At 34.9% G+C, this 14,328-nt stretch overlaps 2 protein-coding genes across 2 annotated transcripts in view; one reads left to right on the top strand and one right to left on the bottom strand.

Moving 5' to 3' along the window:
* The window catches only part of LOC144433305 (serine-protein kinase ATM-like), a 43,067-nt gene that overhangs the window by 13,506 nt on the left and 15,233 nt on the right, over nucleotides 1-14,328 (top strand). The gene's annotated exons all lie outside the window — the stretch shown is intronic.
* LOC144432590 (uncharacterized) lies at nucleotides 3,303-9,078 on the bottom strand. Its single transcript, XM_078120836.1, has 4 exons — nucleotides 8,901-9,078; nucleotides 6,800-6,890; nucleotides 6,295-6,459; nucleotides 3,303-5,655 (listed from the first exon to the last, which is right to left on the bottom strand). The coding sequence occupies exons 1-4, from the start codon at nucleotides 8,979-8,981 to the stop codon at nucleotides 5,060-5,062; spliced, it is 933 nt and encodes a 310-aa protein (XP_077976962.1). The 5' UTR covers nucleotides 8,982-9,078; the 3' UTR covers nucleotides 3,303-5,059.

Here is a 14,328-nt window from a genome sequence, read left to right on the forward strand (position 1 = left end):
ATGTAAAGCCATAACAGTTGCCCGGGTCACAAAATGGCCGACTTTAGGTTTAGGTTTTGCTTCCATAGTTTTTATGCTCTATAACACCAACAACATGAATAATGTCTTTCCCAGGGATGAGTTGCGGTGCAGTGATTATGCATGCGCATTCTGTATGTTATGCACATTCTCCATGCGGAGGGTGCTATCTACAATATCATCGTGAGGCAGCCCAGGCACCCGGTCACAAATGAATCTACCCTGTGCGAGCTTATGGGCTTTGCCTAGCTATGATATTATTTATTCCATGAAGTGCACTGTTTGACCCAAGACTGAACTATGGACTGTATTATGTATGAACTGGAATATCTGTACTCTGCATATATATTGAAAAAAAACACCTGTTACATGTATACATGTTCAGTCTATTGAACATTTGACTGTTTACATTTTTGGTATTTGACTCACAATCAGCTCATAGGCTCTTAGCCTTCTTAGCTGTAATTGATATGACAAGGCTCCAAAGTTGAATAAGTTATACAAGAATGCTATTTTATCACAAAACTAGATGTAAACTGAATCCTTCCATAAGGTCAAAAGCCTAGATTTTTTATCCTAACAGTACACTTCTCAGCTATATAGCTCTCATACATGAGGTATCCCTTGATTGGCAAATTAATTATACAAACTATATGAAATTTCAAGCTTGCATACTTAAGATATTGCCAGAAACTTTTCTTGTCAGGGATGGATCTAGCTTTCTTGATGGATTCACACGTAGTAGCAATTCTTTGTAGCCCCTTTGTTTGAGTGCAAGTTTCTGTGATACTTGACAAAAATCTTCTCGTCAGAACAAATTCTGCGATATCGTAGGGCCTGTCCCCATAGACTACCAGGGAATCGATTTAAACATGTGTCTAGGGTGGCAGGATTGTGTCCATGCAGCGGTAGGTGTGTCTGTCCATAGGTTTGTGGAACACTGGTTTTAATGGTGTTGTCCTCAAGTACCAGTTTGGTGTCAATTAAGAAATAAGAGAGTTCCATTTTATTGAATACCTAAAGCATGTGAATTGTTAGTCTAGAGTCCTGACAGGGACCGTATTACGTGTGTACTTCATTACTATCCCAGTCTAGTCAATCCCCTTGCTCAAGGCGTTAAATGTTATTCAATCCCATGGTGAGTGAAGCATAAAACGGCGCATGTCAGTAGTACATACTAGTATCCATCACAAATTGACAGGCTGTCATAATCGTTCTCATGTTTCAAGAATCTAGGACTGATATGATATGTAAATGTCCAACCAGGACTCCACCTCCAGTCTGTTTAAACTATAATCACTGGGGACATGACAATGTCATCATGTTCATATGAACGCCATAGGGGAGCACAGATATCTGTGCTCTAGCAATGGGATTGACTAGACTGGGATAGTGATGAAGTACACACGTAATATGGTCCCTGTCAGGACTCTAGACTAGTGAATTATAGGCTGGGGTGGATGGAGTTGCATATTTGGTGAAAGTGTTGGGAGGTGAGCGATGCTATGGTCCCAAAGAAATCTTATGTCGTCAATGAATCTCTTCCATTGTTCCGGAGTATATGGTGCTTTGTCAAGGATGATATTCTCTATTTTGCCCATGGCTATAATGTTGGTGTATGTAGGTGCAAATTTACTTCCCATAGCAGTGCTGTCAGTTTTGAGGAAAAATTTGCCAGTGAAGATAAAGAAGTTCTTAGTAAGAATGAATTCCAGCATCTCTGCGACAAGTTTTGGTCGTGGATTATTAACCCATCTCATTGTTCACCATCATTTCTGTGACAACAGGAATTCCAAGGTCATGGGGTATATTGGTGTAGAGGGACACTACATCCAACGTTACCATGGTATTTGCAGTTATCTGGGCATCCAGTAGACTGTTAAGGTGGTGTGTGGTATGATGGTAACATAGCAACTAGAGGTTTAATATGGTACTCCAAGTATTGAAATAGTGGTGTCGTGTGGTTAATGACTGGCATTGCGGTATAAATGTTCTTTATAAGGAATAATGTCTTTATGGATTTTTGGGAGGCTGTAGAAATGTCCAATGTTATCCAACCATTTCTTTTCCATTTGTTGACATTGTGTTCGAGTTCTTGGAGGTATTCTTCTGTAGGGTCACAGTCAAGTTCCTTGTAGTAATGTTCATCATTCAACTGTTTTTCGCATTGTTCTACATACCAGTCTTTGTCCATAACAACAACTAATTTACTGCAAATCATTATTTATGTAAATACCTCATGAATGAAAATGCTGTTGTACATGTATAAGAGACACATATATTGTGTCAATTTGAAATGAATTTGAACTTGTCCTTAGGAAACACACTAAATCCAAGCTGAGTTTTGCTTTGATTCCGTACCCAAAGCATTGTTTTTGATAAATTTAAAAGTATGCTGTACAAATGGTTTATCAATTGAAAACTAATTTCATATCAAGTTGATACATGTTCAAGTGGCTGAAAGTCCACATTTTTGTATCTAGTGTATAACAAACAAGCAGCCACAGGTGATTGTTTTGAGTATACAAAGCTTTTTGAGTTCTCAATAAAATATGGATCACAATTCAAAAGTGACCAATGACTTACTGTTTTATGCTGTTGGCATAGTCCTGATTCATCAGCATGATTAGAACATTCAGGAATCTTACATTTCGCCATGGTTTGACACAACGAATATCAGGATGAGCCAAACACTGAATCAGATATGTTCTTTGCTTCTGTGTTTGAGGTACATATACATCATGTGATTATATTCAATGCTCCTATTGGTCAGTACAATTGCTCTACTTCCTTAATTGCGCAGTATTCTCAGAATTATCTTGACATCTAGATATAAACACATTCATCTTGACAGCTTAATATATGCGGCCCATGGTGGGCTGAGATAATCAGTGCCCCCACCAAACCATCCAAAAAATGACATCATCTTGAAACCTTGCCAAAATTGTTACAATACCACTGGTGCTATGTTTTACAATGCCGTCAAGAGTTTGTATGAAAGTCCAATCTCATGTGTAAATATCAATGGTTCATTCTCACCATGGTTTTCTACTAATTCTGGTGTTAGACAAGGAGATCCTCTGTCTCCTACCCTATTTGCTGTGTATTTGAATGATCTTGCCAAGAAATTCATTCATTCATTTTTCATTCAGTTTTTTTATTGCCAATTTGAAAGTCAATATATACATGTCAATGATGACCACATATGACAAAAAAAGGAGAAACAAAATGGCAATTTAGAGTCTAAAAACTAGCTTTCTGCTAATCAAGTTTGACTCCACCGCTAATGGAAATATCAAATAAGTTATCCTTATGGGCTTAATTAAATGAACGTTTAGATTATAAACATAACACAGACACAAAACTAATTATGAAAAGATAAAGAACCGTAATGGAAAATTTACACATCACAAATGATATGTTCTTTAATTAAGCGCTTTCCTAAATTCATATTTTGACATCAGATTTTTCATATGTATTGGAAGACTATTCCAAGAATCTTCATCTGGGTATCCCAGCAGTGACTAAGAAGTTAGTATTCTGTTATATGTTGATGATATCGCCATTTTAGCTGAAAGCAAGGAAAACCTCCAAAAAAGTGTTGACTGTCTAGAAAATTTGTGCAAAAGATGGTGTATGGTTATCAATCAAAACAAAACACAAATTGTTCATTTCAGAAATCAAAATACAGATAGATCTAATTATAAGTTCAGGTATGCAAGTCAAAACCTAAATACAGTTTCAAAGTACAAATACCTTGGGGTTATTCTGGATGAATTTCTAAAATTTGAGATGACCTCTGACCTCTTATGAAATGCTGCAGGCCTTAGGGTGATTTCAGAAATACATACTAGATTTAGGGACTTTTGTGATAACACTTACACCACACTTTTTAATTCATGTGTTGTACCAATTCTGGACTACTGTGCTGGTATATGGGGTTTGAGTAATTTCAAAAACTGCGATTCTATTCAAAATAGGACCATTAGTTATTTTATGGGCCGGGGTAAATGAATTTGCACCTAAGTTGTCTTTGAATGGAGATATGGGATGGGACAGGTTAGACCAGAAAAGGTTAGATTTTGGAATAGGTTGCTGAAGATGCCAGATAATAGGATCACAAAATCTGTTTTGGTGGGACTTCACCTTATTTAGTTAATAAAAAAACTGGTGTCATGATGTATTTAAGATTTTCTCTGAATTAGGGTAACAACATAAATTCGCCAACTTGGAACCAATAACTACTGATGAAGCAAAATTATTTTTAAAAAATGTTCATGCCAACCAATGGGAATCAGAAATAATTCAAAACCCAGGTTGAGTACATATATACTTTCAAAAAAAACTTGCAGAAAAGAAAATTATCTATTAGGGGGAAATGTCCATGCAAAACGCTCCATAATGGCTCAATTTACACTGGGCATACTCCCACTTGAAATAGAAACAGGCAGATTTTGTGGTCTTGAAGTCGAAAACAGAAAATGTGACTTCTGTCAAAACTCACCAGAGGATGAAGTACACTTTATGTTTTATTTGTTTTTATTTCTTTTACTTTAATCAACTGAACATATACAATAAACTACAACATTTAATGATAAAATTTCCCTGATACCGCAAACTGTTTACATGAGGCTGTAGGAAAATCTTTATTTACAATTAAAACATATGTGATATTTATTTATTTACTTATTTAATTTGATATTCTTTGTGTCCTATAAGCCAGAGGGCTGGATATGGCTCTTTTTTTGTGTGTAAATTTTTATTTAAATATTGCATAATTTAGAAAGTCCACACAGGACACCTTAATAAATAATAAACACAGAACATAACATAACATAACATGTACAGAACTCCATGCTGTGCCAGTGTGATTGCTCAAGGCTATTTGTACTCATACATGCAATGTTTTCTGCTGTATTTTCTGTTATACTTTCATTCACATGGCTGCAGAGAACACTGTAAGCACTTGTGCAGATACTCCGAGTACGCCACACTTATACTCATGCGTCATGGGGTTCTGTCATAATATTTACTGCCATGCTTAATCATAGAGCTTTGCTAATGTATGTCGGACACAAGTTTCAAAGCTGTCAGACAGAGGAGTTTCTTTTCTTATTTGATTTTCAATTGCCCCAACAAATGTGCAATCAAAACATTGACAGGGGCCTGCAAGGGTACTGGGATGTTCACAATATTTCTTTATTGACTTTGGAAGAGACAAAAGGTTGTCTGGTAGATTCTCAATCACCTTTCGGTAATGTGGGATATTGGCTACTTGTGTACTGTATCTAAGGACCAATTTACAATCCTGACATGTACAATTGGATTGTCGTGTGCTTGCATGTGGCATAGATAAACTCTGACTACTTTGCAACCCTCCCCCTCTAACACCACTAGCATAATATTGGGGTACATAGTTAGGAGGACTGCCAGCTGGACTCCCTCTTAGATCTAGATTCTGTGGTGTAGCCATCATAGGTATACCAGAACCCTTTTCGCAGGTACACAACGATTGAAGACTACATTGAGATGTGAATGCTGGCTGGGTAGTATGTACTGCACAATTTCTTGTTGTCTCTTTGTTAACTGGTGATGTTACATCTGACATAAAGCCATAACCTGAAGGAATCAGTGTATCTGAAATATAATAATGATGATGATGATAACTTTTTATTAGCACAGTATACAGCAGTTAGTTAACAATTAGTTAATTTTCAATCCCAGGTCAGTGTCCTGGCATTTCCAATGTGTATGAAACCAACATTTTCATAAATACAGTCCCCAAAGCAGATCTAATTTAAAACATACGATGATAATTTTCAAAACAGTTTGACAAAATTGGCCCTAGCAACCATGACTACACTCTTAGCAACAACCAAATGCCAGTATATTTTGCTAAAGTAACAACATCTGGTAGGCAAGTGAGTAGACATTCAGAAAATATATGCAAATATCCCTAGCAACAAGACCATGCCCATAGCAACAGCTAAATGATTAATTATATGATAAAGATAACAGGGCTGGATAGGCAACTGGATAAACATTTGGCAAATTAACACCTATACCTAGCATTGATCAGCATGTGGATAAACATTTAAAAATAAAACTGTACAGTTGTGCTACAATTTCATTGGCGCTATCTTTTCACTTCTGTCATCAGGGTCCTGTTCTCACTATCCATTGTAACATCATTGTCCTTCATCTATGAAGGGTAATGTTATAGAGAAAATTGGATTAACCAAGTATCATCAAAATCTGGGGTTTTTTGTCACTTACCATCATGATGTTGCCATGGTTTTTGTTGCATAGATACTTGTTGTGGAATGACCTGGGCAGAGTCTTTATCTTGAGGTTTGTCACTACATGCTACAGGTAGTGCCATGTGGTCATCATCTTTAGTCTTTGTACGTTTAGAATGATCCAGTGAGTAGCATTTACCTGCTATATATAATATAAGAACAAAAAAATATTTTAAAAACCACATGACTATTTAACATTTCAGATGTCAACATCACCGTTGCAGTTAGCCAATATATGCTTTTTTGCCCAACATTTTTTCGCTGTTCACAATGTTTCACCTTTACAATGAATCAACTGACCACTGTGGCTCGATAGAGCTGGTACAGCTATTTGAAATGTGGTTGTTAATGTTATAGAGCCATGGGAGTTCCCCTGTGATAAATTAGAAATATATTTTTAAAAATCACATTGATTTGATATTACTGACAGTTATATATATTTTTGTATAATTTTTGGGACATATTTTTTAATGGCTACAAACCTTTTTCATGGCTATAGTAATTCTCCTCAAATTTAAATAGTTCTCCAGTCGTACTGTCTGGTCCAGGAAGTTGCTGGCATTCTGCTGTTGCCTAAACAAAAAAAGAATGTTCACTTAATGGGATATTATGTGTAATGTTCAGTGATCTGTTTGAGGTGTTAGTTATTATTTGCTATTACACAATAGTTAATTATATCTGTAGATAACAAGGTTAACAGATAAAGATGAAGAGCTCAGATCATGTTTGTCTCAAGGATGTTGTCTCAGCATTATTCACAAGCACTCCCATTAGCAAGGCTTCAGTGTTGTTCCAAAAGAAACCAGTCTAAGAGATGATACCAGGCTGAACACCATTAGAACCCATTTGATATAGTGAACCTTCTTGGTTTATATGTCTGAAGTGCACATATTTCCTATAACAGGGAAAATTCATATATGAAGCAAATACATGGAGCCACTATGGATTAACCAGTGGCCAATATTGTCTGCAATCTTTACATGGAGGACTTTGAACAGAAAAGATTTGAGGACAGCCAAACAACCCCCCCCCCCCCCTCACACTCACACACACACACACACACACACACACACACACACACACACACACACACACACACACACACACACACACACACACACTTGGTGGCAATGTATATGTTGACTGTACTCATGATCAAAATGCTTATAAGGCCTATTCACAGAAAGTCACAGACCATCTGAAGTCATTTCATTGGCAGTGACATGAAATGGTCCACTGTGTCTAAGGTTGAGATTTTCATCCCTGACATTAACAAGATCTCCACTGAGATTAAAACAGCAAGGATGACTGACCAAGTGTCCCAGAACATTTGTTCAGTCATGCGGGACAACCACAGACAATTGTATATAATCTGTAGTCATTGAATTGAGTGTAAATATCAGTAGGTATATAATATGTGTTTCAAAGTGGTGATTAAGTTAAGTATTAACCCCAGTATGTGTCATAGCTCTGACTTTGTGTGCAGAATGTGTATAGACCTATTAGTGGAAATTAGACATGAAGTTTTTGTCTGTTTCTCAGTGCTTACCCCAGAGACTTATTGTCGGCTTTCAAATCTAGAGACCTTCCATGAATAAATGATGACTAGATTTGAAAACCATTGACAAGTTTCTAGGTTAGTTGGTGCTAGACTGTGAAACCATAAATCCAGACTGCATAGTTATCTGTTTAGTTTACTAATAAAGGTACTTGACCATTAACCCTATAAATCAATACATCACATACTAAAAGAACCATGCCAACATACAATGACAGGCAATCAAAGTTGTGACATGTTGATGTAAGCTGTTGAATGGCCATTGATTAATTATACTATCAGTAGGGTGGTATATCTGATAGTTAGTTTTTCTCAAGTGGCCACACACTATTTTGATAACAGAGTGATTATATTCACACAACAGAAGCACTGTTTTCACCCACTTGTGTAAACTACTGCATGTACATCAAACAATATTAGTTTTAGCTTATGTCGGTCCTAGTAAGTTGAAACCTCACTTGCCACTGTAGTATTAGCCAATTTAGATACTTCACATCCATTCAAATACATAAAGGGGACCTAGATGCATGTATTATGTGATATAAAAGGTAACCTATTAACCTTTAGTCATGCCTAGGTTCTAGCATTGAAAGCCCTTCCTTGAATATGCTTCAAACCCTGACATAAATTCAACAAAATGAATCGTATGTACCTTTGTGGACATACTTTTGTTAATATTTGTGAAGTTTAGAACATGTGGCAACTGAGATATTTGATGGAATAAGCAACATTTATCATTCCTTGAAATGAGAGTTAAGTTTCTGAACTTCTAAAAATAGATATGACGGAGAATTGTGAACATCAAAATGGCAGTTACAGCCAAAAGAAGTGAAGAGCAGTTGACCACCACAGGTTTGATTTCATTACCAGTGAAATATGTGATGTACTATAGTTAGCTTCAAAAGTTTCCAAAAGGTAGTAAAACTAACTGAGATTTTGTTGGTATTTCACACAAAAAAAACTTGGTGACTGAACACTGAGATACCTAGACAGGTTAAAGTGTGGAAGCAAAAACTATGAAATACCTTGTTGTCAACACTTGTTACAGTCTGAGTATTCCCAGTATCATCTTGATTTCCTGAAGCAGGTCGTGCTCTTTTTGACATCTTTGATAACTTTTGAAGTATTGTACGTTGTCACTCTGTCACCTTCGAGATTTACTCTGCTTTGTGATCAATTTTGTAGTTAACCATACCCATCATGCATCAAGCTGTCACATGATGTGTCATGTGATGTGTCTTGTGATTTCAGTCATGTGATTATAAATACCATACGGAACTGAATTCTTGGAAGGTTTGACTCAAAGAAATTCTGAGAAAGCCAGTCTACGTATGACTTGAAACTTTGTGTAAATTTACTGTAACAGATAAACGTTATTAATGTCAGGCATACATAGCCATGAATCTATGATTACACAAAGTACTTGATATGACACAGTACTATACTGCACCAGGAACAAGACAGTATGGATTCTGGGTCACAAGTTGTAAACATGTCATAACTTACACAGGATCAAATGTTAAACTGAGGTTCATCAATCCTGCATCTCAAGACCTGAATTTCTATTGCAATATTATTGGAAGTAAATCAATCAATCAATCAATCAATCAGAAAATTTATAGAGCACCTGTATATCCAATATGAAGTAAAGATCTGAGGCACTGTACAGATAAATAGTGAAAACTTCTCTGCTTTGTAATCAACTGTTCTAACAATGCCAGAAGACAGGAATGTCATAGAAGACATACATCCATATTAACATTGTAAAGGAGTGAGGTTTAATGTATGCATTTTCACTTGAGTAAAAAGCTTATAAAGTCAGCTTGAGGAATTCTTGTCAGCTCCTGATGAACCTTTATTTTCACAAGGAAAGCAATAAAATATGTAGCCCTTGAAGCAATTTTAAAGACAAGTTATAGGATAGCCAAAGGAAAAAAAAGAACTGTTCCTGGTAGGACAGTTTGTCTAAAATGGTGCAACGACGCAATTTTTTTTTTTTTATTCACAAGAAACCTATCACTCAGTCTACTATTCATGGCAGTTACTGGTCTTTTTATTTAGTTCTTTAGAGCAAGTGTGTATGTTGGGCAGATGTCATTTGCTTGTTTATGATTGGCTGTGCAGTTGTATTCACTGATTCAGAAGTAGGGGGGGGGGGGATTTTTGTGTTTCCCCGGATCTGCAGACTGCGTGGGCTGGACAAATACCAAAAAAAAGACTAATGCAAGGGTATTAAAGTGATGCGCACACTGACCAGAAAGAATTCTCTTCATTTTTTTGGCCTAATGAGATATAAATTTGTAGTAACTGTAAGGTCTTCCTGTCATAAAATTCTTACAACTTAAACTGTGTGGCCATCCGTATCAAGACATGATGATCACCAATAATACCATTGGCCTTTCTATGTGAGTTTATTTAGAAAATTTATTATATATTAGACATGAAACTGATCAAAATTGTTTACAAAACTAAGGCCAAATGAAAAAAATTGCATTTTGTTCTGATAACACCCAATTTCAAAATAGGCTGGGTAGGTAGGATTTTTTTTTTTTTTTTTTTGGTCTGGTTCAGGTTATGTTTTCCATTTTTTATCCAGAGCCCTTCCATGTGGTCTTTGTGTTATGGGTCGTTTCTGTCAGATGTACGGCTAGGGCATATTGGCAATACAGTTTTATAATGTTTCTCACTATTTCTTATGCGACTTTAATTTTTTTAATTTTTTGATCATTTTTTTGAACTACCTAAAATTAGGGAGACTGGAGGTCACTAAAACAAGACTCTTAGAGAATAGACATCCAAACTCCAGTATATCAGAAGTGTTCCAGCATATCCAATCACTAGGACATTCAGAATCTTCAAAACTATGCACACATACTTTTATTGTAATGACACAAGATACATTTTAAAACTGCAGAAAATATTCTTTTTATTTCAAAGATATGGCATACCATATGTTATTGCTTTTAATTATTTTTATCACAAAACTTAAAAGAGAAAATCGATTCTGGTAGCAATATAAAAAAAAATTGCAGCAAAACGTTTTGTGGCTAATAAAGCCCTCGCGACACTTTTATACAGTCATGTAATATAGTTGAAAAAAAGATGAATATTCAGAAATGAAATAGTATTTACCTTGACTGAAAGCACATGATAAAAGCAGTGCTTCTTTCTTTACAGTGTCATTGCATACCGAATTTGAGAATGAGCTAAACTCGATTAGCAAAAAGCTAAAAAAAAATTTGCCTCCAAAATTGCCAATGTCTTTAAATATTTAGTTGACATATTTGATATATTTTTTTTCTTTGGCAATAAAGGGAATATAACAATAAAGTGAATATAACAATAAAGAGAATATAACAATAAAGGGAATATAACAATAAAGGGAATATAACAATAAAGTGAATATAACAAAGGGAATATAACAATAAAGGGAATATAACAATAAAGTGAATATAACAAAGGGAATATAACAATAAAGGGAATATAACAATAAAGAGAATATAACAATAAAGAGAATATAACAATAAAGGGAATATAACAAAGGGAATATAACAATAAAGGGAATATAACAAAGGGAATATAACAATAAAGGGAATATAACAATAAAGGGAATATAACAATAAAGGGAATATAACAATAAAGGGAATATAACAATAAAGGGAATATAACAATAAAGGGAATATAATAAAACAGCTACTACTTGTGACATGTGACCATCTTTAATAACAAGGCAACAGTAGTCTGGATGTCAACATGGTATAAAATCATCGTACATGTAAGATTCAATGAAGTTTAGCACTAGACTAAGACAACAGTGACTGGGGATTTAAGTAAGTCATATTTTCCCAAAAAATTTTACTCCCTTTCTTTTGATAAATTATGTTCTGTATAAAATCTACACAATTTTTACATTATTTTCAAGTTATACCACATAAGCATGATAACTCTAAAGAAGTCTAAGAATAAATTCTGTCCCTGATGTCCATGAAAAGAAAAAGAAATTATTTTAGTAGGCTATCATAGGAATGAATGAAGTGATTTATTTTGGACCCGGAGTTATAAAGTCTATAAATTGGTGAGACTGGTACACTCTAGATTAATGCTCTGGAAGTCTTATTACTCAGTTTTCAACTAAAAAATTATTTGCTATTCAGCCGTCAGTCATACTGAAATTATGTACATAGCCTGGGTAAGTTGTCCATTGTTGGTCAACTTTAAGTTTTTATTTTCCACACATTTGTATTAGATTTGTGAGGTTGGTACATAGAATGTGTAAGTTTATAAGAAAGAGTTGTGAACATATTACATAATATACATTTGTATAGATTACAGTTTTGTGAAAATAGGAGTTGAAATTTTTTTTATTTCAAAGATATACTATGAACATAATGTATTTTGGCTCTAAACTTATGTCAGCTTCCTGAAACAATGTAAATATGATAAATCTTTGTACAAAGGGGATGATACCATGCACAAGCCAAGTTGACTTAAAATATGGAATACTATATACTTTGGTCATTCTACGTCACGACAACCACATTTATGTTACAACAGCGCATGTCTACATCACTGGTTCTGCTGTGTTTGAAATATGAGTCAAAACATTCAGAATTGACATTTCTTTCCCCTATTTTTCTTTTGATATTACTGACGCTGGTATAATTATGTTATTCTCCAATATATTTTCCTTCATTCAGCCAGAAAATACTAGTGACCAAAGGGTTATCAGTACTCATCTAACAACTCATAGTGACAATAAGACCCTTAATAGGTCACTCTTATTTTCCTTGGCTGAACAAAGAAAAATATTGAGGAACAACATCTTATTTTCACTGGTAACTGCTGATAACAAAGGCAGATTTATTTATAAATACATTTATAAGTGTATTTTTTGATGCTGTAACACTAACTTGTAAAACTAATATGGCTGCACAAATGCTATTAACGTGAACTTTCTTATTCACCAAAATATTAAAATTAAACTAATTTTGTAAAAAGTTCTGTGCCAAAATAAAGGCATCACAGTATACATTTACACTAATCACTCAACACTTGAAACAACTGAAATTTTGTTTTGAAAAGACAAAAACATAATGTGAGCCTGGGTATTAATCTTATAAAGAACCTTTGTACACACAGGGGTCGAAATAATGAAAAAATTTCGCTTGTCCACTGGGCAAGTAGAAAACAAAAAGTGCTTGCCCAAATCAAAAAGTGCTTGCCCATTCCAAATAGTGGGGTATTTTTTTGTGGCTTACAAATGCACTGTTGTGATTGATTGGTCTTTCTTTTGTTTATTATAAAAAAATGTCTCTTTGAAAGTTTCTGTGGGTACTGAAAAGTTCTCTCCACAATAAAGTGGGTTTTTTTAACAGGAGTCCTAGATAATATGGCCTAATTAATATTCATACTATGTAGCATAACATACAATTTTTCGTTCACCTGTAAAAAGTAGTTGTTAAAATAATCACAAGTTTTTCAGCACTTTCATAAGCTATCAATATAAAAAAATGAACATTTACTTCAACACATATAAAACCTTTCTAAGTATTTCCTTTTGCATCATGTCAATATATTTTCTTTCCTTCCTCATCCACACCAACTATTTTTCTCTCACAAACTTTGCAGTTGATTCAAACACCCAAAACCTGAAAAATCACGTTGTAATTTACTATTGTTGAACAATATTCAATGAGTCACTGGTCATTCCAGGTATGTTTTCGTGATAGAGTAAACAAAGTATGTCAAGGACAGCTGGTCCAGATTGTTTTGAAAAGTGGTCAGTCAAGAAAGACGGCTTTATCAATATTGCTACAATGTTATAATTTTCCAGACTTATTGGCACTTTGGTTATACAATGTATCCAAAGTCCTATCAGACATGTTTATGAGGATTACATTTGAATTCAGACAGCGCCCTCTAGTTGGACAGTGACCGTTAGTAGGTTTTCACGGAAATTTTCGTCGCTTCATATTATCGTCGTCATTAACCAACCATACCTAATTTATGGTGATATTGAATAGCCTTGTTGGTAAGTATTCGCATGTAATTTTTCAAGAATTTCTATGCAGTGAAACTGTCATTTTGACGATGATATGGGTTTTTCGAATATTGTTACAAGTTTAGCGATGCCGCAAATACATGCAATGATATTTACATCCAAAATAAGTCCTGCTATCGATTTATCATGATATGAGAAACGTTGAGATGTAATTTCTGTTTGGCTCAAGGTCTTGATACAAACTTACAGACATTTAAAGTTGGCCGTGAATCGATGTTTCCATCATGGCATGGCGACCTTCCTATTGAATCACTGACTACGCGTGTTGCCAAGCCAAGAGCACACGCTGAGCTATACGCGTACGTATACCGTTTCGGCCTTTGAAACTAGATTGACTCAGCTCAAATAGTAATATTGGATATAAGCATTTCGTAATTAATTTCAGACCAACT

The sequence above is a fragment of the Glandiceps talaboti genome, chromosome 3 (genome assembly GCF_964340395.1).
Source record: "Glandiceps talaboti chromosome 3, keGlaTala1.1, whole genome shotgun sequence".
Lineage (NCBI taxonomy): Eukaryota > Metazoa > Hemichordata > Enteropneusta > Spengelidae > Glandiceps > Glandiceps talaboti.